The sequence below is a fragment of the Nomascus leucogenys genome, chromosome X (assembly GCF_006542625.1).
Source record: "Nomascus leucogenys isolate Asia chromosome X, Asia_NLE_v1, whole genome shotgun sequence".
Lineage (NCBI taxonomy): Eukaryota > Metazoa > Chordata > Mammalia > Primates > Hylobatidae > Nomascus > Nomascus leucogenys.
The window spans coordinates 104189461-104214626 of record NC_044406.1 but is presented as its reverse complement, the minus strand read 5'-3'; the positions used below and the strand labels follow the sequence as shown (position 1 = coordinate 104214626).

Below are 25166 nucleotides of genomic sequence, written 5' to 3'. Positions count from 1 at the left end.
CTGTGTCTCATTTTGAAATTAGTAAGGTTTTAGTAATTTGCTACATTAATTCAACAGGTATCCTATTTTTAATTGCATCTATCATTGTATCTTTACTTTTTATATTTTTGATATTTGTAGTATTTAGCCTTTGTTGTATACTCACATTATGGTAGCTGTTGTACATGAGCTATAGAAAATACTTAGTCTTGGGTACCCCATAAATATATATACCAACTATGTGCCCACAAAAATTAAAAACTGAAAGAAATAAAAAAAGAAAATTCTTAGTTCTTCTATCAAGAAGATAACAGTTCGGAAGATTATGGAATACCTTTCTCTGGTGATTTTAAAGAAAAAAGTAGGCAGCTATTTGTATTGGTTAGATGGTCTGTCAAAGTCTTTTCTAGTCTTGTGTGTCTGTGTATATGAATGTATTGATATACAGAAGGTATTTTCCAAATGCCTGTAAATAAAATGTAAGTTTCTTTCTTGTGTTATTCTAGCAATCATTTTCTCACTGGATAAATTTGAAGAGGGAAAAGGCGAAGGAATTAAATACCTTGATCCCATTTCTAAATTATACAGTTTGGCTTTTAATCTTTAATCTTGCTCTATTTTACATGCTATAAATTTAGATTTCAGTTTGGTGACTAGCAACTGGTAGTATCATTTTGCCTTCTTAAAGTACCCATTCTTTGTTGTTTTTTAGTAATCATGTCAATAATGTTGAGAATTTGCATACTTGGGAATTATATTTGTGTTGTCATCAACTTTTGCCTAACTGTACTAATAAACATCTTCAAAAGTATAAATCACCTTCACTCTGGGGACGAGATAATTCCTACTTGTCTTGGGAAGTGAATTCATGACCTCAAATTCCTTCCACTCACGGTGAATTGGGAAAACAGGTATTGACTGTAACTCCATTTATGTAACTTAAATTTTTGAACCACCAACCTGCAGCTCCTCAAATTGGATTAAATGGACTTTTTATTAACCACGTTAGAAATCCAGGGTATTTGTACAGTGTTATGCTGTCTATTTCTAGAGACTCATAATTTGTTAACTTATTTTTCTATTTTTTTATGTTACAGTTATGTGTTAGGTATTTTTAAAATATATGGCTACTAAGTAAAATAAGCAATTAAACATTTTTGTAAAGCAAATCAGCTACTTAAAAGAGCACAAATTCTTTTTGAGTAATAAATCAATGATAGACTGGATAAAGAAAATGTGGCACATGTACACCATGGAATACCATGCAGCCATAAAAAGGGATGAGTTCATATCCTTTGTAGGGACATGAATGAAGCTGGAAACCATCATTCTCCGCAAACTAACACAGGAACAGAAAACCAAACACCACATGTTCTCACTCATAAGTGGGAGTTGAAGAATGAGAACTCATGGGCACAGAGAGGGGAAGGAACATCACACACCAGAGCCTGTCGGAGGCTGGGAGGCTAGAGGAGGGATAGCATTAGGAGAAATACCTAATGTAGATGACTGGTTGATGGGTGCAGCAAACCACCATGGTAGTTACATGGTGTAATACCTATGTAACAAACCTGCACGTTCTGCATGTATATCCCATAAGTTAAAGTCTAATTAAAATAATCTATGAAAATAACAATGTGTGTGTGTGTTAACCTTAGAGATTTCTGTGATATTGTATCCTAACTGGGCTGTCATTTTATGTGGAGGAGTAATGTTTTAGCTCTATTTCAGTTTTTAAAGAAATGTCAACAGGAGGATTATTTTATTTTCTCTTAACCATCTGCCAAATCTGTTAACTATACAGGTGTGAGGTTAACAATACATTGATAAAGTTTGTGTGGCATTGAGGACACATAACCTGACAAAATTTTAAAAACAACCAAACATTTAAGTCTTTTGCCTGTGATCCATGTGTTTGTATGCATACGCACTGGCATTTTTTATGGTAGGCTTGTTTTTGCGGTTTGTTCTTTGTATTATATTTGCTAATATTATTTTTCCTATTTTTCCTTTGACGAGTCAGTTATTAGAGCATTGAAAAGAGGTTCTACTGAGGAAAGGCCTCTCTGTCACTTCTCTTCTTTGTCAGCTTTTCACTTTATGGTATATTTTGCTCTATGGTGGGGAGATGGTTCTGGGCTCATGTTGATGCCAGAGAGAAACAGAATGTGCTGAAAGTAAGAGTGGCTAAGGAAAGCTATGTTGCCCAGATGGAAGCAGTCATCACAGATACCAAAATCTCATTTACATGAGAAACTTGTTGTAGATATGCCCCTCTGCCCTTAAGAAAGACATTTCCTTGCTTATATTTCCAGATAAATAATGTTGAAAATTAATTTACCCTGGGAATAATTATCTTATTAAATTATTTTCATTATGAGTAATAACTTTGAAGGAACCAAAATGAATGATAGTAATGAGTGATGCCTATTTACATGAAAGGGAAATCTAGGGATTGGGTATTAGAGCTTTTCTGTTCATGAATCTGCTAGCTGTGTGGTATTTTTAAGAATAATGACTAAGAAGTGGATTGAGATGAATCATAATAGAACAACCTTCTATTTTCCCAAGTTTCCATCTGGCAGGAATTTTATCAGTATTTTGGGAGTGGGGGTGGGATACATTTTTGAGGAGAGAAGAGTAACTAGTTTGGCCATATTCCAGTTATAACATTGTTTCTTAGAGTAGCTTCTAACTTACTGACTTTGATCATTTTCTTTTAGTCAGCCTTCTACTGGATTAAGTAAAGTGGTTTGCAAATTATCTGTATGTAGATCATTGATACATTTAGATAAGAATCCTATTTGTATCTATATGAACATTAAAAGCATAATTTATTCTTATTCTAGAACAGGTGTTTGTGCTATCAAGATGTGATTGCCATGAAAGTAGTCATGTTTTAATTTTTTTTAATTGGCTTAATAGGTCACTTTAGACAATTGTGTTGAAGTTGGACGGATTGCCAACACCTACAATCTAACCGAAGTGGATAAATACGTTAACAGTTTCGTCTTGAAGAATTTTCCTGCATTGCTGAGCACGGGGGAGTTCTTGAAACTCCCTTTTGAGCGTCTTGCCTTTGTGCTTTCCAGTAATAGCCTTAAGCACTGTACTGAACTTGAGCTCTTTAAGGCTACCTGTCGTTGGCTTCGCCTGGAAGAACCTCGGATGGATTTTGCTGCAAAATTAATGAAGAACATACGATTTCCACTGATGACACCACAGGAGCTCATTAATTATGTGCAAACGGTGGATTTCATGAGAACTGACAATACTTGTGTGAATTTGCTTTTGGAAGCCAGCAATTACCAAATGATGCCATATATGCAGCCAGTTATGCAGTCAGACAGGACTGCCATTAGGTCTGACACCACTCACTTGGTTACATTAGGAGGAGTGCTGAGGCAGCAGCTGGTTGTCAGTAAGGAATTGCGCATGTATGATGAAAAGGCCCATGAGTGGAAATCGTTAGCCCCTATGGATGCCCCAAGGTACCAGCATGGCATCGCCGTCATTGGAAATTTTCTCTATGTGGTTGGTGGACAGAGTAATTATGATACAAAAGGAAAAACGGCAGTTGATACAGTCTTCAGATTTGATCCTCGATACAATAAATGGATGCAAGTTGCATCTTTAAATGAAAAGCGCACCTTCTTCCACCTAAGTGCCCTCAAAGGATATCTGTATGCAGTTGGTGGGCGAAATGCAGCAGGTGAACTGCGTAAGTGTGCATTTATATTAAGCATAGAGACAAATTTCTTCACTCAGAAATTCTTATCAAATCATAAACTAAGCAGTCCTGTAAAATCAGATAAAAATGTAGCTAGGGTTTTATTTTAAAACTATTTTTCTGAGAAAATACTGGAGATCATCTTTATGCCTTATCTGGGCATATATCATTGGTGAGGGAACCAATTGTATGTTACAAATACATCAGTATATTGTAGCATATTTTACTTGTGCAGTGTATATGGTCTTCATCTTGAAGGTTCATCTAAAAAGTATACTTAGCTCATTTAAATTATAATAAGGTCTTGGATAGAAGTTTGGCATGTTTTCTCATTTTCTGCTTTTAAAAGGCCATATGATATTTTACTGAACAGGTTACAATCCTTCATTACAGAAAACTTTCATTGTTTCTTCTTTTACAAAATTTGTTACCTATTAGAGGCCACATAGATAATTTTCTTTATAGATTAAATGTACAAAGTTCAACATTATCCAAAGTTTGTTCACTGTGAATATTATGATCTATGACTGTTTTAAAAATAATTCTCTTGACGTAATATCAGATAGTTTTCTTTTCCATAAGCCCATCTGGTAAGCTTTTTTTGATGGTCACTTTTTTGTCTTCCCGGTATAAAACTGGTCATAAACATACTTTGATATAGAATACTTTGGCTATATAAATTAACCCAAAAAGGTATAATTTTATTATTTCAGATAAAATTGGGATAGTATAATTTTTCCAAAAATAAAGGCAGGAAGTCCACATTTTATGTTGTGACATATATTTGTCATTACCATTATTGTTTGGCCTGGTTTTCAATTCTTTTATTCTCTATTATAAATAGAGTCTGTCACAGGGAGGGGAACATGACACACCAGGGCCTGTCTGGGGGTTGGGGGCTAGGGGAGGGATAGCATTAGGAGAAATACCTAATGTAGGTGATAGGTTGATGGGTGCAGCAAACCACCATGGCACGTGTATACCTATGTAACAAAACAGCATGTTCTGCACATGTATCCCAGAACTTAAAGTATAGTAATATAAATAAATAAGTAAATAAATAAAATAAAAAAATACAAAAAAGACAGGAAGAAAGAAAGAAAGAAAAAAAAGAAAGAAAGAAAGTACACAAGCAAGCAAGCCAGATGTGGCTCATGCCTGTAGTCCTAGCTGTTAGGGAGGCTGAAGCAGGATTGCTTGAACCCAGTAAATAAATAAATAAATAAATAAATAAATAAATAAATAAAGTCCTTGTAGTTGACCAGTTCCAGGCTCCATAGAGCTGGGAAAGTTCAAAATATTGGCATTGGCTCTGGATAAGTTCAGAGTAATTTTCAGAATCTTTATTTTTCAATATTCTACGAAATAAAAGATAGTTGAATGTATTTGAGACTAAGCTATTTATCAGAGAAAAGAATAACTGTTCTCAGCTTTTATACTTTCCTGTTTATAAAACCCTTTCTTGTTAGTGACATGGTCTTTTTCCTGATCTTTTCTACCCAAAGTTTTTTTTTCTTTGTTGTTACAATGATATTTTTTTCTAAGACCAGATTTTCTAGATTGTTGGACTGTGTTGTATGATCATGAACTGCATAGGTTTTCCAGTATATTTTAATAATTGGACTTTTAAAAGCAGTTAAGGCATAAGTGTCCTTAGTGTACAATTGTTCTGTAGGCCTCCTCAGTCAACCCACACGCATTATTTTCACGTTATTATACTATTTTAAATTTGTGGTATCTGGAAATATCTAGAAGGTGCAAGTAGTGACTTGGCTGTTTCTTAGAAAATCCCTGTATAAGATAATCTTTTCTTAAATATTTTCTTCACAAATAATAGGTCATTAACTTGGGCAGTCTTCTTTTCTCAAAGGAAATAGCTCCGTTTTTCAAAGTTGGTCCTTGCTTGTTGATATTATCACCCCTGTTAATATGCAGCTACTTAGTTTTCAATATATAGTTCCTGATACTAATTAAAAGCCATATTCTTCTGGGAGTTTTTAATCTTCAGGCCAAGGAGAGTCATTACATAAAACCAGGATGCCAGAGGCTTCTTTCTTTGAACGTATCCCAACCCTCTTTCAGTTGCTCCTATGGTATACCCGTCTAGGAACTAGAAATAGACCACCCTGTTGCGCAAGTGGTTCATACACAGGAATCCTTGCTCCTGACCTTCAGAAACCACCCCTCCATCTCTGATTAAAAACAGTCTTCTGTGTTTCATTTTGAAAGGGTAAAGAAACAAGGGAATCATGCTTTTCTTAGGGTATTCCTAAATTCATATTTAGGCTTTAACAATAAAATTTCTAAAGCTTAACCTAAGGATAATGACTTAAAAAAATTTCCCCTCTAATGGTAAATATAGGTCCATTTTAATCGTATTTCATAAACTGCGTTTAAAAAAATGCACTTGTCATTATAATACAGGCACAAAGCATCTATTCCAAGAATTCTAATTCTAGTTATCATCCAATTGATATTTTATTCCATTTGAAATGATCTATAGATTACAAATCTATAATGATCTTATAGATTTGTAACCTATAAGTAGCTAAACTTTTGTAGAAAATGATTGCATCCCTTAAAATCAGCATACCCATCAAATGCATTCTGTACTAAACATTTTATTATACAATATGTTGGAAGTTTAAAAAATATTTTGTGATTGACTTAGTAAGTGCATTCAAATTTAGAGTCTTGATTTCAGGAGAAAAAAGGCCAAAAAAGTCATTAAATAAAGCCAAGAAGCAAGAGGTTTCATTTGTTTCTGATCCACTCCACCCCCTTTGAGTTCTTTCTATGTTATACTCAAATAGAAGCAAGAAGTAGATTGTCTTGTCATGTCACATTCTCTATTACTGAGGTAACCAAACTTGGTGAACCCTGCCTTGATTACTGTTGCTCCCAAAGAATAATATTAATGAACTTTCCTGAATTCTATCCATGATCGTGTTTCTCTTTATATAAATAAAAAGTGAATTTGTGTTAGTTGGCATTTCCAGTTTTCTTGGACCCATTGTTTTTGCAGAATAGCAGATTTTTATTCTAAAGAAACTCTTGCCTATATTTCTGAATGTTCCTGCCAGAAACTGAGTTTTTAACATTTCCCCTACCCTACAAGTGCTTTTTAAAAGTAGAATTCCTCCTTCAACGCACACATTAACATCTGTTATAATAAATTAACATTCCCATTGTAACTGATTAAGTTGACATGTTCATATGCCTATGTAAATAGAAGGAGGTGATGGGAATGGGTGGCAGGAAAAGGGGATTGATGGGAAAGTCATTTAACAATTTAATAGGTTGATTAGTACCAGTATATCACTTCATACACACAGTAACCATTGCCTGTATATAATTATAAAAAGAAAAATTTAATGGGTACAAAAATAGTTAGAATGAATTAATAAGGCCTAGTATTTGATAGCACAGCAGGGTGACTAGTCAATAGTAATTTAATTGTATGTTTTACAATAAATATGAGTATATATAATTGGATTATTTGTAACACAGAGGATAAATGCCTGAGAGGATGGATACTCCATCTTCTATGATGTGATTATTATACATTGCATGCCTGCATCAAAACATCTCATGTACCCCATAAAAATATACACCTACTATGTACCCACAAAAAATTAAAAATTAAAAAAAAACAATGGCAACATTTGCAAGACAGTTTAGATCACTTTAATGCATTTGGCCTTTTAAAATCTTTTCATGGGGTACTTGGACCAAAGGAAACCTAAGCCCATTGTTCATCAAAAAAAGACTGTGTGTGTGTGTGTGTGTGTGTGTGTGCGCACACACACACACACACTAGCACACATGTGCTCACCTGGTTTAGTGCTGAAATATAATTCCTTAAAAATGCTGCTTTCCTTTGACACCGGTTACAATGGGAAACTAGGGGAAGCTTAGAGTAGCTGTCATTTAAGTGTAAAAGGAGTCAGTTATTTCTGGCATCTTTCAAAATTGTGTCATATAAGAAATCAATCTTCCATTGAGGCTTCCTATATTGAAGAAGAATATGACAGCTCCAATATCTTTCACTTCAGTTAAATATTAATAAGTTAAGGTTTCAAATAATGAAATAACTTATAGAAAACATGTTAGATGTTTTTCAAATAAATGCACAATAAAACTACTAAAATTTATTAAATGCCTCTATACCCCCCAAAGGATTTGGGGGTTTCTTGATCACTCACCAGCGTTCTATGTTTCTAGAGTCCATCTCCCCTGTATGAGAGCCGTCATTGTTCAAATGATTTTCTTTAGGCTAATCTCTTTCCTAATCTTAAAGAACAAATAAATTCCACATCATCTTCTGGGACCAATTCTGGATTCCTATGGAATTATCTCAGAAAATAAGAACTCCTGATATATGTGAGATAACCAACCTAAGTATAATTCTTAAATTGGAGAGATTCTTTAATGTAAACACTAGGCCACCAAACTACTGAAGTTAATTCTCTAGATTAGGGGTCAGCAAACTTTTGTAAAGGGCCAGAAAGAGTCTATTTCCAGCTTTGTGGGCCATTCAATCTCTGTCACAAGTAATCAACTCTGCTGTTGTAGTGTAAAAGCAACCCTACATAATCCATAAACAAATGAGTGAGGCTGTGCTTCAATAAAGATTTATTTGTGAACACTGAAATTTGAATTTTATAGAATTTTCATAAGTTACAAAATAGTCTTGATTCTTTTTCAATGTGTAAACAGTGTAAAATCATATTTTTATCTTTTGGGCCCTACAAGACAGGAAGTAGACTGGATTTGGCCTATGGACTGAGGTTTGCTGCCACCTGCTCTAGATTTTTCCAGTTGCCTCTTTACCATTTCCAACTCTTATAGACTATGATTGAAGCACTGCTTTGTGGCTCCAACTCTTTGCTTTGCATCATCCCTTGCTCCCTCTTCCCATCAGAGTTGTTGGTAGTAACCTATATCTGAGTGTCGTGTAAATATGGAAAATGGAAATAAGAGAATGTGTATCTACTTTTTAATTAGATGTATTTTATTTTAAAATAAAATACTATTGATTTTACTGATAACAATAGCAATTCTGCATGGAGAATTGCATGACAATAAAAGTTGACAATAAAAATTAAACTCCTGGAACAGCTGAAGGAGATAGATTTTTAGCTGGAAAAAAGCTTAAGAATTATGGACTATTATATAGTAATTTTGTTATTGGTGGTTAATAGCTATCTTGCACTGAGGGGCTCCTGTATGAGAAAGTACAAATGGATTCTTATAACCACTATTAGGGGAAAATGCAATTAAGTCACTGACAGAGGAATTATCTTTCTACATAGGAAAATATTAATAATAATAAAAAGTGAATAAGTATTCAAATTCTAACTCCACTATAAAAAGAATAAGAAGAAACTAATGGAAATCACGTTGGAAAAGTTTGAATTAAACATAAGAAAGGACAGTTACAATCCCAAAATTTCAAAGTTTGAGTCAGAGTCCCGCATTAAGAAAAGTGTAAAACTATAGTGAATCCTGTCTTTGGCTTCAAGTAGATGGAGATGATATCTGGAAGTCTTTTTAGACCCCGTTTCTGATAGGATGTGTGGTTTAACTACTTCTAAAACCTTCCCATTAATGACTTTGCTAGTGCCAAGTACCAATCAATGCACTAGGTTTTCTGTTATGTGGCGAGAGAGAGAGAGAGAGAGAGAGAGAGAGAGAGAGAGAGAGAATAATAATGTAGGATTTTGCTTGTCCGTTAGGTAAAAGTCATGCCAAAGGCAAATGGAAATGAACATTTGAAAAGGCATCCAGTGACTAGAAATAGTAAAAAAAACAGTACTGGGGCATGTGGCAGTTTAACTTGTTATTAATTTTAGAAATAGGGTTTAAAAGAAATAGAATTGGCAAGGATCCCTGCCTAAAGCAATGAACAAAGCCAACAAAGCAGTAGGTAAAAATGAGAATTGTAAAAGCCTTTGAAATAAGACTTAAAATTCAAAGCTAAAGTAAGTGGAAAAGGAAGTCAGTAGACAGATACAAGAAGTGGCATAATATAGGTGTGCTTGGAGGAGAAAAGCATACGTTGCATAGTGAATTTGATGATGAAATGAAATTATTGAATAGAGTGGAAAAGTAGTCTCTCTCTCTCTCTCTCTCCTCTCTCTCTCTCTCTGTGTGTGTGTGTGTGTGTGTTTTGCCTGTCACCATGTTATTTACTTTTTTTCACATTTCTTTTTTTTTATTATACTTTAGGTTTTAGGGTACATGTGCACAATGTGCAGGTTTGTTACATATGTATCCATGTGCCATGTTGTTTTGCTGCACCCATTAACTCGTCATTTAGCATTAGGTATATCTCCTAATGCTATCCCTCCCCACTCCCCCCACCCCACAACAGTCCCTGGAGTGTGATGTTCCCCTTCCTGTGTCCATGAGTTCTCATTGTTCAATTCCCACCTATGAGTGAGAACATGCGGTGTTTGGTTTTTTGTCCTTGTGATAGTTTACTGAGAATGATGGCTTCCAGTTTCATCCCTGTCCCTACAAAGGACATGAATTCATCATTTTTTATGGCTGCATAGTATTCCATGGTGTATATGTGCCACATTTTCTTAATCCAGTCTATCGTTGTTGGACATTTGGGTTGGTTCCAACTCTTTGCTATTGTGAATAGTGCCACAATAAACATACGTGTGCATGTGTCTTTATAGCAGCATGATTTATAGTCCTTTGGATATATACCCAGTAATGGGATGGCTGGGTCAAATGGTATTTCTAGTTCTAGATCCCTGAGGAATCGCCACACTGACTTCCACAATGGTTGAACTAGTTTACAGTCCCACCAGCAGTGTAAAAGTGTTCCTATTTCTCCACATCCTCTCCAGCACCTGTTGTTTCCTGACTTTTTAATGATGGCCATTCTAACTGGTGTGAGATGGTATCTCACTGTGGTTTTGATTTGCATTTCTCTGATGGCCAGTGATGATAAGCATTTTTTCATGTGTCTTTTGGCTGCATAAATGTCTTCTTTTGAGAAGTGTCTGTTCATGTCCTTTGCCCACTTTTTGATGGGGTTGTTTTTTTCTTGTAAATTTGTTTGAGTTCATTGTAGATTCTGGATATTAGCCCTTCGTGAGATGAGTAGGTTGCAAAAATTTTCTCCCATTCTGTAGGTTGCCTGTTCACTCTGATGGTATTTTCTTTTGCTGTGCAGAAGCTCTTTAGTTTAATTAGATCCCATTTGTCAATTTTGGCTTTTGTTGCCATTGCTTTTGGTGTTTTAGACATGAAGTCCTTGCCCACGCCTATGTCCTGAATGGTATTGCCTAGGTTTTCTTGTAGGATTTTAATGGTTTTAGGTCTAACATTTAAGTCTTTAATCCATCTTGAATTAATTTTTGTGTAAGGTGCAAGGAAGGGATCCAGTTTCAGCTTTCTACATATGGCTAGCCAGTTTTCCCAGCACCATTTATTAAATAGGAAATCCTTTCCCCATTTCTTGTTTTTGTCAGGTTTGTCAAAGATCAGATAGTTGTAGATATGCGGCATCATTTCTGAGGGCTCTGTTCTGTTCCATTGATCTATATCTCTGTTGTGGTACCAGTACCATGCTGTTTTGGTAACTGTAGCCTTGTAGTATAGTTTGAGGTCAGGTAGCGTGATGCCTCCAGCTTTGTTCTTTTGGCTTAGGATTGACTTGGCAATGCGGGCTCTTTTTTGGTTCCATATGAACTTTAAAGTAGTTTTTTCCAATTCTGTGAAGAAAGTCATTGGTAGCTTGATGGGGATGGCATTGAATCTATAAATTACCTTGGGCAGTATGGCCGTTTTCATGATATTGATTCTTCCAACCCATGAGCATGGAATGTTCTTCCATTTGTTTGTATCCTCTTTTATTTCATTGAGCAGTGGTTTGTAGTTCTCCTTGAAGAGGTCCTTCACATCCCTTGTAAGTTGGATTCCTAGGTATTTTATTCTCTTTGAAGCAATTGTGAATGGGAGTTCACTCATGATTTGGCTCTCTGTTTGTCTGTGATTGGTGTACAAGAATGCTTGTGATTTTTGTACATTGATTTTGTATCCTGAGACTGCTGAAGTTGCTAATTAGCTTAAGGAGATTTTGGGCTGAGACGATGGGGTTTTCTAGATATACAATCATGTCATCTGCAAACAGGGACAATTTGACTTCCTCTTTTCCTAATTGAATACCCTTTATTTCCTTCTCCTGCCTGATTGCTCTGGCCAGAACTTCCAGCACTATGTTGAATAGGAGTGGTGAGAGAGGGCATCCCTGTCTTGTGCCAGTTTTCAAAGGGAATGCTTCCAGTTTTTGCCCATTCAGTATGATATTGGCTGTGGGTTTGTCATAGATAGCTCTTATTATTTTGAGATACGTCCCATCAATACCTAGTTTATTGAGAGTTTTTAGCATGAAGGGTTGTTGAATTTTGTCAAAGGCCTTTTCTGCATCTATTGAGATAATCATGTGGTTTTTGTCTTTGGTTCTGTTTATATGCTGGATTACATTTATTGATTTGCATATGTTGAACCAGCCTTGCATCCCAGGGATGAAGCCCACTTGATCATGGTGGATAAGCTTTTTGATGTGCTGCTGGATTCAGTTTGCCAGTATTTTACTGAGGATTTTTGCATCAATGTTCATCAAGGATATTGGCCTGAAATTCTGTTTTTTGGTTATGTCTCTGCCAAGGTTTGGTATCAGGACGATGCTGGCTTCATAAAATGTGTTAGGGAGGATTCCCTCTTTTTCTATCGATTGGAATCGTTTCAGAAGGAATGGTACCAGTTCCTCCTTGTACCTCTGGTAGAATTCGGCTGTGAATCCATCAGGTCCTGGACTCTTTTTGGTTGGTAAGCTATTGATTATTGCCACAATTTCAGAACCTGTTATTGGTCTATTCAGAGATTCAACTTCTTCCTGGTTTAGTCTTGGGAGGGTGTATTTGTCGAGGAATTTATCCATTTCTTCTAGATTTTCTAGTTTATTTGCATAGAGGTGTTTGTAGTATTCTCTGATGGTAGATTGTATTTCTGTGTGATCGGTGGTGATATCCCCTTTTTCATTTTTTATTGCATCTATTTGATTCTTCTCTCTTTTCTTCTTTATTAGTCTTGCTAGCGGCCTATCAGTTTTTAAGTAGAGAATCTCATTCAAAGGTTGATTCATCAGGATTGCATTTGGTTGCAAGTAGCTAAACCTGATTCCAGTGGCTTGATCAATGTCCTACTCAATAAACTTCTGCTTACCTGTCACTGCCCAGAGCTATATCATATGGTGGACCAAAGCTTCAAGGGAACCTGCTAAATTAAATTTCGTTTTTATCTTGGTGCAGTGCTTCCCTAAGCAGTGTTGTGGTTCTGTTAGTTTAAAAAAGTAGGGTTGGGGGATGCAAGAAATTGGATTAGCAGTTGGCAGTGTCTGCAATAAATAATATGAACTTTTCAAGTCAATCTAGACCTCCTGCTTTTGATGAGTTCTCTTAATAGCTTTTCTGCCTTTTAAAAAGTGATTACATTTTCCATCTTTCTTGGTGACATTGTTCTGTTCTTGAGGTTATAGCAGACTGATTGAAAGATACTTAAGTGAGTTGAAGTCACTTCTCCAAAATACATTATGTTAAAAGATGATGAATATATTACGGACAGGAAGTATTCTTAATAAAGATCTTTATATTATGCTGCCAACCATCTTCAGGTTAAGAGTAGTACTGGCTGCAATGATGGTGGGTATATACAAACTATTAGCTTTAAAGTATAAATGTAGAGAAATTATTATCAATGTCCATTTTGTAGTCTGTATATGAATTAAAGCAGTGGGCTTCAGAATATAAACCAAGAAGTGTGTATATTTTCATTCTCAATGTAAAAGTTTGCTTCTTATGTATTAACGTTTGTTTCTATCAACATGGGGACCCAGAATCGAGGAGTTTTTCATTTCTTTTGATTTTTTTCTTCCTTTCTTCCTGTTTTTAGAGCAAAGAAAATGCAGAAATGTCAAATTATAAATATGTAAGCAGATTACAGAATAAATATTAATGATTTCTGCAATGACAGAAATTTGTTAGATTCTTACACTGTCTAGTCTAATGTAACATGTACTAATGGTTTATATTATTAATATAGTCTCAGTAATTACTATAAGAGCTCCCCCCAAAGTCTTACACATATCTATCATAGCTATAATAGATATGTTTCAAGTGTTTGGATATTATTACTGTTCCACTTAAGAGAAAAATAATTAATTGCTAAATTTGAAGTTAAAAATAATTTTCTTTTCTTTTTTTTTTTTTTTAACAGCCACAGTAGAATGTTACAATCCAAGAACAAATGAATGGACCTATGTTGCCAAAATGAGTGAGCCCCACTATGGCCATGCTGGAACTGTGTATGGAGGAGTGATGTATATTTCAGGTAAACAAGTATCTATGAACACAATATAATATATAAGCTTTTAACTATATGGTTATCTTTCCATATAGTGGTAGTAATAATAATTCAGGCGTCAGGAGTTTGAGACCAGGCGGGCCAACATGGTGAAACCCTGTCTCTATTAAAAATATGAAAATTAACTGGATGTGGTGGTGCACGTCTGTAATCCCAGCTACTTGGGAGGCTGAGGCAGGAGAATCTCTTGAACCCGGAAGATGGAGGTTGCAGTGAGCCGAGATCGCGCCACTGTACTCCAGCCTGGGTGAAAGAGCGAGACTCCATCTCAAAAAAAAAAAAAAAAAAAAATCCAGAAAAATGGAGAATCAAAATATAATTTATGTTGATTTTAGAAACTATTTTTGTGTGTATTTGCATATGAATGCCTTGGGCATTCTGTAAATTGATAAGAGTACTAGTAAACCAATCTTGTTGTAAGGTATAACTTAGAAGAAATTGGAAAGCATTCAAATTTTGCTTTCCAGTCCCCATGCTCTGTATTCTAATAAACACCATTCATAGTTTCTGTAGCAACAATTAATTCATTTTATTTCAGATTTAGCTAAACTATTTGAAGGAGTGTATCATTATATAACATATAAGCTCTCCTATGCATAAAACGTGCTTCCAATATGCATAGTAGTACATAATAATGTTCATTCTCTCTTTCAGTATAGCCCACAATGTGGGTTTCCTTCTTCCTTAGCATTATAAGGGGATTCTACTATGGTGTCATTGCATAAATATTTCTGTGCTGATTATCTGTATTTTATGCACATTAAGATATATTTTTCTGTTAAAAAATTCTGAAATGGCTATAGTTTGTTCACAGTGTCCCAGTAGCAACTTTCATTCTCAAATTGTTGGTGTTTAAATCAACCTACTGTAGAATTTCTTTCTTTTTTTAATGCATTTTCTGCTTTCGTTCTCCGGTAGAATTTAGGAAGAAGTCTCACTTTAATGTAATGACCACCTCTGGTATTGACATTTAACTTTGTTAGTCAGGTTATTATCATTTGGCCCTGACACACTCTGCCTGGGACAATTCTTCCCCATTTGAAGGCCTGCCAGTGCCAGGCCAGCAGTTACATTGCTAGAGACCAAGGGTGTAAAGGTGCTATTTGTGGCCTGATTGACCACTGCCTTATGAAATCTGTAATCAATAAGTATCAATGAAAGGCCTGTAGTATATGATTGGCAGGTTTCTGGTGTTAAATTCATGAGCAACTACAGAACGTCTTATATTGGAAGAGCCATCCAGGTAATAAATATGCTCCCATTAATCAATGATTTACACCATCTATCTATTTTATGTGGGCAGCTGCTGTACCATTATAACGAGAGCTCCAACTCCTCTGAGAAAAATGACACCTGAATTGTTTTAGTGGTGCTTTGGCACAACTGGTGTATATTGCAGAAATGACCTTCCCAATCAAGAGTGGTTAGAAACTATAGCTGATTTTCAAAACAATGAACACTCTTTTGCTTTCTGGGAATTCTGTAAAGTGCAAGGAAAATATTTTTAAAAGGCAGAAGGAAACAGTGATAGTGATTGACATCTGGCCACTTGACAGTAAAGCTTTGAATGATTTGACTAAAGATTAGCTTACTTCTCTCCCTTGTCTTTAGAAGGTATAGTTTAATACTTTCATTGTAGAGACTGGTTTATATGTGATCTAAGAGTACACTTTGTAGATGATACAGACTAAATTAGATTAACAGCAAATTGGTGCATGTATAAAATTCCATGTATATTCAGCATTCTAATTCTTTAGATTTTTAAATATGCATTCTGATAACAGATGACATTATCCACCCTCACTCTGCCCACAGAAAATTCTATAAACATAAACAATTCTGAATATTCTTATAAGCTTTTACACTTGTGCAAGACTTTCAACTTTTTCAAAGCATTTTGATAAATATCTCACTTCAGAGTCACAATCTTGATGCAATAACTAGAGTAGATATTGTTTTGTGACAAGTGAGGAAATGGGCACCTGGAATTTAATGTGCTCTAGCCCAGTGCTCAACACCCAGAGGGTACCCACTAAAAGGCAGTAAGTAGTGAACGATGCTTTGTAGTTGGAATTTACTACAGACTCAACTCTATCAGTGATCAAAATATATTTTCCTTCAGCAAAGCCTTTTAAATACCATGGATCTCCATTTGAGAAAGTCATTGCAATAATGTAAGTGATTGCAAAAAAAGTAATTGTTTTGTTCTTTAAGAAGATGAAAGTGCTATTTTCTTTACTTTTAATCCAGAGAATGTATTTACGGAGGGAAGACAGTCCTAAGAACAGTATTGATAAGCTATATGTCATAATATGTGACTAAAAGTTACCTGTGACAGAGCTCCTTTAATTACTTTTGCATTTCTATAATCTATTTACTTCAAAACTATTGTTTTCATTCTTTAGGAGGAATTACTCATGATACTTTCCAAAAGGAGCTCATGTGCTTTGACCCTGATACTGACAAATGGATCCAGAAGGCACCAATGACCACTGTCAGAGGTCTGCATTGCATGTGTACAGTGGGAGAAAGGCTCTATGTCATTGGTGGCAATCACTTCAGAGGAACAAGTGATTATGATGATGTCCTAAGCTGTGAATACTATTCACCTATCCTTGACCAGTGGACCCCAATTGCTGCCATGTTAAGAGGGCAGAGTGATGTTGGGGTCGCTGTCTTCGAAAATAAAATCTATGTGGTTGGGGGGTATTCTTGGAATAATCGTTGTATGGTAGAGATAGTGCAGAAATATGATCCAGATAAAGATGAATGGCATAAGGTTTTTGATCTCCCAGAATCCCTTGGCGGCATTCGTGCTTGCACACTCACAGTTTTTCCACCAGAAGAAACCACACCATCACCTTCTAGAGAGTCCCCTCTTTCTGCACCTTAAGATCATCTCTACAACTAAGATGCTGTAGTTCTATCTTTGCAATGTGTCATAAATTCTCTTCTTTTTCCCCCTTAAGTAGTATATATGTTAGGATTAGCCTCTGGTAATTGATACAGATATTGGAAAAAAGACAACATTGATGTTATTTGTGCTCTTTGTTTGGCCTAGAATGTTTATAAAGTGGTAACACAACCATTCTGGAAATGTATCCCATAGAAGCTGATGTTTAACATATGAAAGAAAAGTATTGTCTCTAAAATGTTTCTTCAGTACTTTTTAAATGCTGTGTATTGGGTGTAAGGTATTTGTCATCTTACATTAGTAAACCCAATAAGCCAAGTTGAAGGTGGATTATAGTAAATGTACAACTGTGCTCACTAGGCTTCAAGTAAAAAGTTTTCCTTTCATCTTTGACTGTAAGATGTCAAAGGGAGGCAGCCTGCTTGAACAGGAAACAATACACAAAAGGTTGCCAACTCGCATGAGCTACCTCCCTCTTTTCATAAAGTATTTTTGACATATCTGTCAACCCACTTGACTGTGTGGGTGCATTGAGAACACAAAGTTTCTTAGACACACAGGAGAAGTAGCTTAAATTCACTAATAATTTAAAAAGCAGCATGAACCCTCTACTTATAAACATGGGTTTGGTGTTTTTAAAGTGTGTATACATACATACACATACACACATACACATATGTCAAATATAATTTTTTTAAAAAATTGAGTGGCACATCAAAGAAATGTGAAATTAAAAAGAATTCTTCCAAAAAGCAGCTTCCATTAAAATGGGAATTCAGTATGCACATACTGAATGCATATATGTAGAACCATATAGAATTTAGGTGGATAAGGGCTAGAAATTTTGAGCAACAAAATTTGTCACTTGACCAGATTTTATCTTCAAAAACTGTATTCTACTCCTTCTCCTTTGCTGTTGAGGTAACTTGCATATTATATGTATTGTGTATACTCAGTTCATAAGGTTATTTAGCACAAAGTATAGCAGCTTCACCTGGAGAGCTGCTTTTGCTCAGTAAATTCAACTTCCATGTTTTATCTTTTTTTGTTCAATAAAAACATTTAATGTCATTTTGGTCTGAGACATCCCATTACTGTCTGATTTGACTTCCTTTGATTAAATATCTATATTTTTGGCATGGCAAAATGTGATCAGAATTTACAGCTCTGAGCAGCTTGGATGAGTGAATATTTATGCCTTTTTATTCAAGGAAAAAAGAATTTGACAAAATCTATCCTTATTCATCAAAACTCATTGCTGGTTGTGTTTGGGGAATTAGATTATGGAAGATGCTAACTGGCTTTTCATCACCACAGAAGAACTGCCAGCCACGTCTAAACCAGAAGAGCAGTTACAATTCTGAGTTTAGTCTCCCTGATCTTCAAGAGGATCCATCTTGCCTGATGAGAAGGGATTGTATAAAATTACCTGAGAGATTTGTCTTGACCTGGGATCCCAAAGGAAAAATGTTTCTGTGAAAATTATTTGAGAATTATATTAGCATCATATTGTGATCTTCTCTACTTTATCTGCAGATGATCAGATTAAATCTGAGCCAAAAATTTAGGGCTATGTTAACACAACTAGTGAGTCTCCAAATTTCTTTACCATTAGGTAATTAGCAGTGCAGATGTCACTGCCTCTATCTTGAGTTAAATAATTAAGGAAATAATTTTCTCAATAGCGGTACATTTGAATATTAGGAAAAGCTTGGTATGAATTTGAAAATCCCTCTTGAGCATTATTGTTCTTAAGTCAGAGCAGCTGGTCAATGGTATCAGTTCTCTGCTTATAGGCAGAGTGAATTCAGCCATTTGCACATAGTTAACACCTGTCTAAAAATGGAGGCATTATATGGTTTGACAGTGTCTCCATCCAAATCTCATCTTGAATTGTAGCTCCCATAGGGACCCGGTGGGAGGTAATTCAATCATGGAGATGGGTTTTTCCCATGCTGTTCTCGTGATAGGGAATAAGTCTCACGAGATCTGATGGTTTTATAAAGGGCAGTTCCTCTGCACACGCTCTCTTGCCTGCCACCATGCAAGACATGCCTTTGCTCCCCCTTCACCTTCTGCCATGATTGCGAGGCCTCCCCAGCCGTGTGGAACTGTGAGTCCATTAAACCTCTTTTTTCTTTATAAACTATCCAGTCTTGGATATTTCTTCATAGCCATGTGAAAATGGACTAATACAAGGAGTATATAAGACAGATTGATAATTCAGAAACAACGATCAGGCATGGGGGCATGCCTGATCAGATGGCTCTTCTCCAAGCAGCAAAGGTTCTTTCCATCTTGTGGCCTCCCCCTTTTAGGTTCTCAGAGTCCTCTCCGGTCAGTCAGAAGAAAAAAATGGAGGATTGCAGGTGGGAGGGCTATAGTGGTCAGGCTTGAAAGAGGCATACATTACCTCTACCCACATCACCTGTACCCACATCCTAGTGGCCAGAAGTCAGCTCTGTGGCTACATAGAAACACAAAGAAAACTAGAAAATATCAGAAAGCTGTGTGCCCAGAAAGAAGAAGAAATGGGGCTGGTGATCTTCTAGCAGTCTGCCACAGGGAATAACACAAAACATACATATCCACTTCTTTTTGACAACATAGCTTTTCTGCATCTATGTATGTTATTTAGAATAGCAATTTATTTCACACTTTACTGTAGGTGCTATTACTAAACAATTCTAACAGCCGGAAAATTATTACACATTTTGCTTTACAGTGAATTAACTATTTTTATTTATGAAAAAATACCTGCCAGTTATTAGTTGGCTTTATAAGCATTTCTCATATTTGGTCTTAAGTTCTTAGCCTACTTGAAAGAGGAGTTATAGAATTCACTAAATCTCAAAAGGTTTGTGATTTTCCTTCTTGGTCAAGATTACTGGAATATGAAAAATGAAGACAGAATTTGCCTATTTCTATAATTTTTAGAAAATTCATCTGATAATCAGTACTTGCCCTGAAAAGTGAAATTATGACCTGAAACTCTTTCCTTTCCAAAATTACTTTAGAGACTAAAATATACATACATACTTAAATACATACATATGTAATATTTCTTTGGGAGTTGCTAAAATAATTCCATATTAGCCCATGACAGGGTGCACCACAGGGCAATTAAGTAGTGTCTTGTTTAATTGGTTCCACCATGTGACCTTTTATTTTCTCATTTCAAGGGCCTTTGCGTGTTTTCCTCCCACAAGAATAGTAAGCAAACATTCTTGTGTGGAAAGTTGGCTGTGCCTCTAATTTTATTCTTAGCTCCTATGCCTTTCCTTGTGTTTTTCATTTTCAGCCACAAAACCACAGGTTTAGTCCTTTGCACATCAAACAGCTTTGTGAGTAGGCAGGAAGAAAAATAAATACAAAGCAAGTTCTTAGAGATGGGGAATCTTATTTTAAATTGGTCAAATAATTCGGTGTTTAAAACTTCTGGTATTTATGAAAATGCAAAATATAGAAAAATTGAAAAGTATAAGAAGGAAGAAAACAGTCATCGTCTTCCACATATCAAGATAACTATTGCCAATTATGAGTATATTGTTTATACACAATTATTTAAAAATCAGCATTATTTTTGTACATACTATATAAAGTATGTTCTGATACATCAATACATCATTTTCTGGTATGAAATACATTCTAATACACCAATGCATTAACTTCTGATACAAAATACATCAATGCAATATTTAGGATGCAATTTTGTAATGTGTAGTAAGTGAAGTTCAACCATTAGGTAATGTGTTGGGCATTTGTCAGTTTAAAAAATACTGAATATTGACATGATCAAATCAGATGTTTGCATAATTAAGCAATAGTGATGCCAGACAATTAAAACATTTATTTCATCAATGAACCTAATTTGAATAATTCATATCTCATAGTGGATATTTCATCTCTATTTACATTTAGTGTTCCTTACTAATCATGTGTTATCAAGTATTATCAAAGCTTTGTCAAATGCATCTTTACCTTCTATGTGTTATTTGGCAATGTGATTAAGAGAAAAAAAGACCAAATTTAAAAAGTGAGACTAAAGGCCATACATTTATCGACAGAAAAAAAGAGGGGATATTACAACAGGGCTTGGCAAACTTTCTGTAAAGAGCCAGTAAATATTTTAATCTTTGTGGGCCATATGGTCTTCATCACAACTACTCAACTCTGCTGTTGCAGTGTGAAGGCAGACACAGACAATATGTAAATGAATGAGTGTGGATGTGTTTCAATAAAACTTTATTTATAGACACTGGGATTTGAATTTCATATAATTTTCATGTATTACACAATATTCTTCTTTTGACTTCTTTCAACCATTTAAAAATGTGAAGGCCATTCTTAGCTCATGAGCCATACCACATTTGGTCCACAGGCTGTAGTTTACTGACCCCCGCATTACAAAAGCATATTTCATTACCATTCATTTATTCTTTCAACACAAATTTATTGTGAACCTATTTCGTATCAGTCAATGAAAAGTCTTAAGGCTACACAGATGAATAAAACAATTCCTGCCATCATGAGCCCAGTCTAATTGGAGAGATAGGTACTTACACTGTATTGTGCTTGAGGCTATGGTGGGTGTAAAGAAGCAACATCTGAGCAGAGTCATAGGAACAGGTCTTTGTAAAATGAGTGGAAGGCTATAAAGAAATGAGGGCCTGCCCTAATAAAATACAGTTTCTGTGGCCACAAAGGTGGAAATGAGAGAGTACTCATAGGGAAAGGGTAGCTTCTCTTTGAAATCCTAGCACCTATCCTCTGAGGTACAATTTCCTGTTGCAAATCTCTCATTAATTACACCAACTACCAACTTGCTGGTTCTGTGCTAGATAGAGTCATATACAACTTGTCCTTCAAAATACTCTGAAACTCAGCAAAAATCAGGATGGGGTATTTCATAAGGTTTCTTTAAATCCTCAGTGTATTGGATGCCTTTTACTACAAGAAGCAAAAAACCGCAAATTTTAACAATAAGGAAATGTGTTTTCTCACAAATCTTCAATGCCTTCTTGGAGGTAAAAGAAGACTCAGGCATGGTATAATTAGCTAAATGTCCTCAAACACCTAGGGTTCTCTTTTTCTTCCCATTCCATTTGCAATAGCTTTGTAAACCTGTGTTGCCAGTATCATCTCTAGTTAAGACCCAGAGAGAGAAAACCTCTCCCCAACCATGGAATTGAAATCCTTTTTTTCAGTCTGATGGAGTCAACTTAGGAGATATGACTGCCCCTGGCCCAGTTGCTAGGGGAATTTCATGCATGGATTGGCTTAGACTAATTATCTTATATGAAATCATTATGGAATTAACCATAATACCCTTCTCATTCAGGAAGAACAAAAGGAAAACACATAGGGAAACGAAATTTAGCTAATTGGATTTACTTTGTTCAGTTTGTCCGTAATCAGCTTGGGCTTTTTCTAGATTAGTGTTTTTCAAAGTCTGGTCATAACTTACTAGTACAAAAATTCTCAAAATGTGGTCTAGGCACACTGGTGTCCCTGAGACCATTTCAGAGGGTTCACAAGGTCAAAATCATTTTCATCACAATACTAAGAGGTCATTTGCCTGTCTCACTCTCATTTCCCCACAAATGTATAGTGGAGTTTTCCAGAGGCTAAAGAATGCATAATGACATAGTTGATCAGTCAGGTAATAGAATATGAGTTTATACATGCTTGTATATAAAAATATTCTCCTATTTCATTTTGAATGCAGTAAATATCAACAGATATAATCTACATGAACAAAACCTCTTTCGTGTCCTCAAAAAATTTTAAGAGTGTAAAAGAGTACTGAGACCAGAAAGATTGAGAACAGCTGGTACAGCTGGTGTTAGTTCTAAAATTGATTTTAGTGGATTATAAGCGACATTTTTTACAGAAATGGAATAAAACAGAGTGTACTATACATCATAATTTTAAGGTTTTTGTGAATTTTTATTATTTTGGTTATATATGTATATATATATTACATATTTATGTATACATATATACTTATACACATATACATACCTATATAGGTATATATAATAAAAATGTTCACAAAACAATACACACACACACAAACACACACACACAGAGTTGCATTGTAAATATTTCTTATTGTAGGGCCTGATCAAAAATGGCTGAAAACACTGTTCACTAGCTGCTGACCATATACTCTGTATAACAAAAGCCTTCCTCCCACCACCACTGAGGAGCACACTCAAGTTTTCTAGATTGCTCAAAGTCCTGACACCAAAGAGCAAGATGCAGAGAAATACATTACCTAAAGTCTGATTTCTCAGTTCTCATGTCTTAAAACTTACTCATTTCCTTGGTAATTAAAACCAAAACCCAGAGGAAGACAACTACCTATAGGTTCCCTCCTGATCTTAGAGGAATTTGCATGATAGCTACATTAGAGGAGAACACATAACACCAAATGTACCATAAATGCTACACAGTCTTAGTAGCAGGCTTTTGCAAATCTTATGCAAATCTCTTAATTAAGGCATTTCCCAAAAGGAACAGTAGTTCCGGTAGACATTAGTACATGTGGAATGAAAAGAAGCCCTGATCGTAAGCCACAGAAACTAGACTCCAACCAGCTTAGACTAAAAGGATAAACATAGTAGAGCAGTAGTGGGGCATCTCTCAAAACCTTAGGAAGACCAGAGCTGAAGCTAGGATACAGTAAAAACTGGAGGAAGAAAGAAATGCTGACAGTACTCTGTGACTCTGCTTTTCTCTGAGGTGAGATTCATTGCCTCCTCCTGCAGACCAGCTGCCTTGACATGGTACTGACTGTGATTGGGAGCTCCCAAAACTTCCAGCTCTCCCCACCACGAAGAAAATGTCACCCACTCCGCATCACCAGTTAAAGACTCCTTGGTAATCACAGTCATTGACCAGGTTTAGCTCAAATACTTACTTTTGGATCAATAAGCAATGGCTCTGCCAAAGGGCCCGAGTGCTGATATGAATGCTGGTGACTCAATCCCTACAAAAGATACTTTCCCCATGAACAAGGAAGTTATTCGTGCCAAGCAGTCCCCCAAATTGATGTCTACAACAATAGCTAGGTCAAGGTACAGTTACCCTCCTGATGTCCAAAGGAAAATGTGTTTGCCTGTCAAAGGGCCAGATATTTCTAAAAAGTTGACAGAGTCCATGAAGAGAGCTGATCTCTACTCAAGAGTCAGTAAATACCATACAATTTTCTACTTTCCACCTCACCAAATCTCGGGCATGCACTCAGGCTTTCCAGTGTTCAAAAAGCCATCATTATGGCCAAGAATGGGAGGCAGCCAGGGAGGGAGAATTTGCACAGTTGCATCTCATAACTGATTGCCTTCACTGTATGCTATCTTGGTTTAGGTAGAAAAGCAAATGCAAAACGACAAAATATGGCAGAATCTGAGCTAACATCTCAAAGCATTTGTTTTAGACTACTTAAAAAGGAAGCCACCGAGCATTTAGTTAAACACAACAAATATGAGATGAAGTTGCTGTAGCAAATCTTAGTAACAAGGCTTGGTCTGGAATAGCTGGGAATGTGGCAGCAGGGCACCCAAACACATTTAGAATGTTCTAGCCTTAAACATTTATATTCCTGCTCTATGGCAGGAAGGAAGAAGCAGAGGCATAGTGCTGCACAAACGTCTTGCGCCCTCCATCAGAGAGAAAATCCCCTGCCCTAGAGCTGTGTCTGTGGGACAAATTAGAGTGAGTGGAGGTCAAGATACTTGGACACAGGAGCAGGTGCCCGAAGGCTGCAAGAAGTCATAAAGTTGGGACATCTGTGACCTTCCTTATCATATTTTGTGTCTTCTTTCTCGTCCTTTATTAGAAGGTTGCCCATATTAAACCTAATTGGCTTTTAACACCCTCATGTCAGTGAGATGATAAGATACTATCCTGCTAGAGGAATTAAGAAGGTTGCAAGGAAGGTGTGGATACATTTGGAAGGCTTCTGAATGTATGCATATAGGTCATAAGTCTCCACTAATTTGGGACCCAGAATAAAATGTTTGGGACAACTGATAGAAATACAAAAGGTTTCCAAGGACATGGCAATATCTAGAGGTGTGGTAGTGGTGGGCAGTC

The 25166-nt window shown here is 35.9% G+C and overlaps 1 protein-coding gene across 2 annotated transcripts in view; it reads left to right on the top strand.

Annotated features, from left to right (window-relative positions):
* The window catches only part of KLHL13 (kelch like family member 13), a 78394-nt gene extending 60257 nt beyond the window's left edge, over window positions 1-18137 (top strand). For both annotated transcript variants that reach the window (XM_030807337.1, XM_004092499.2), the window contains 3 exons: window positions 2905-3700; window positions 14006-14119; window positions 16558-18137. In XM_030807337.1, coding sequence (XP_030663197.1) covers window positions 2905-3700; window positions 14006-14119; window positions 16558-17045 — 1398 coding nt within the window. In that variant the 3' untranslated portion in view covers window positions 17046-18137. The remainder of the gene's footprint in view (window positions 1-2904; window positions 3701-14005; window positions 14120-16557) is intronic.
* The last annotated feature ends 7029 nt before the right edge of the window (window positions 18138-25166 follow it).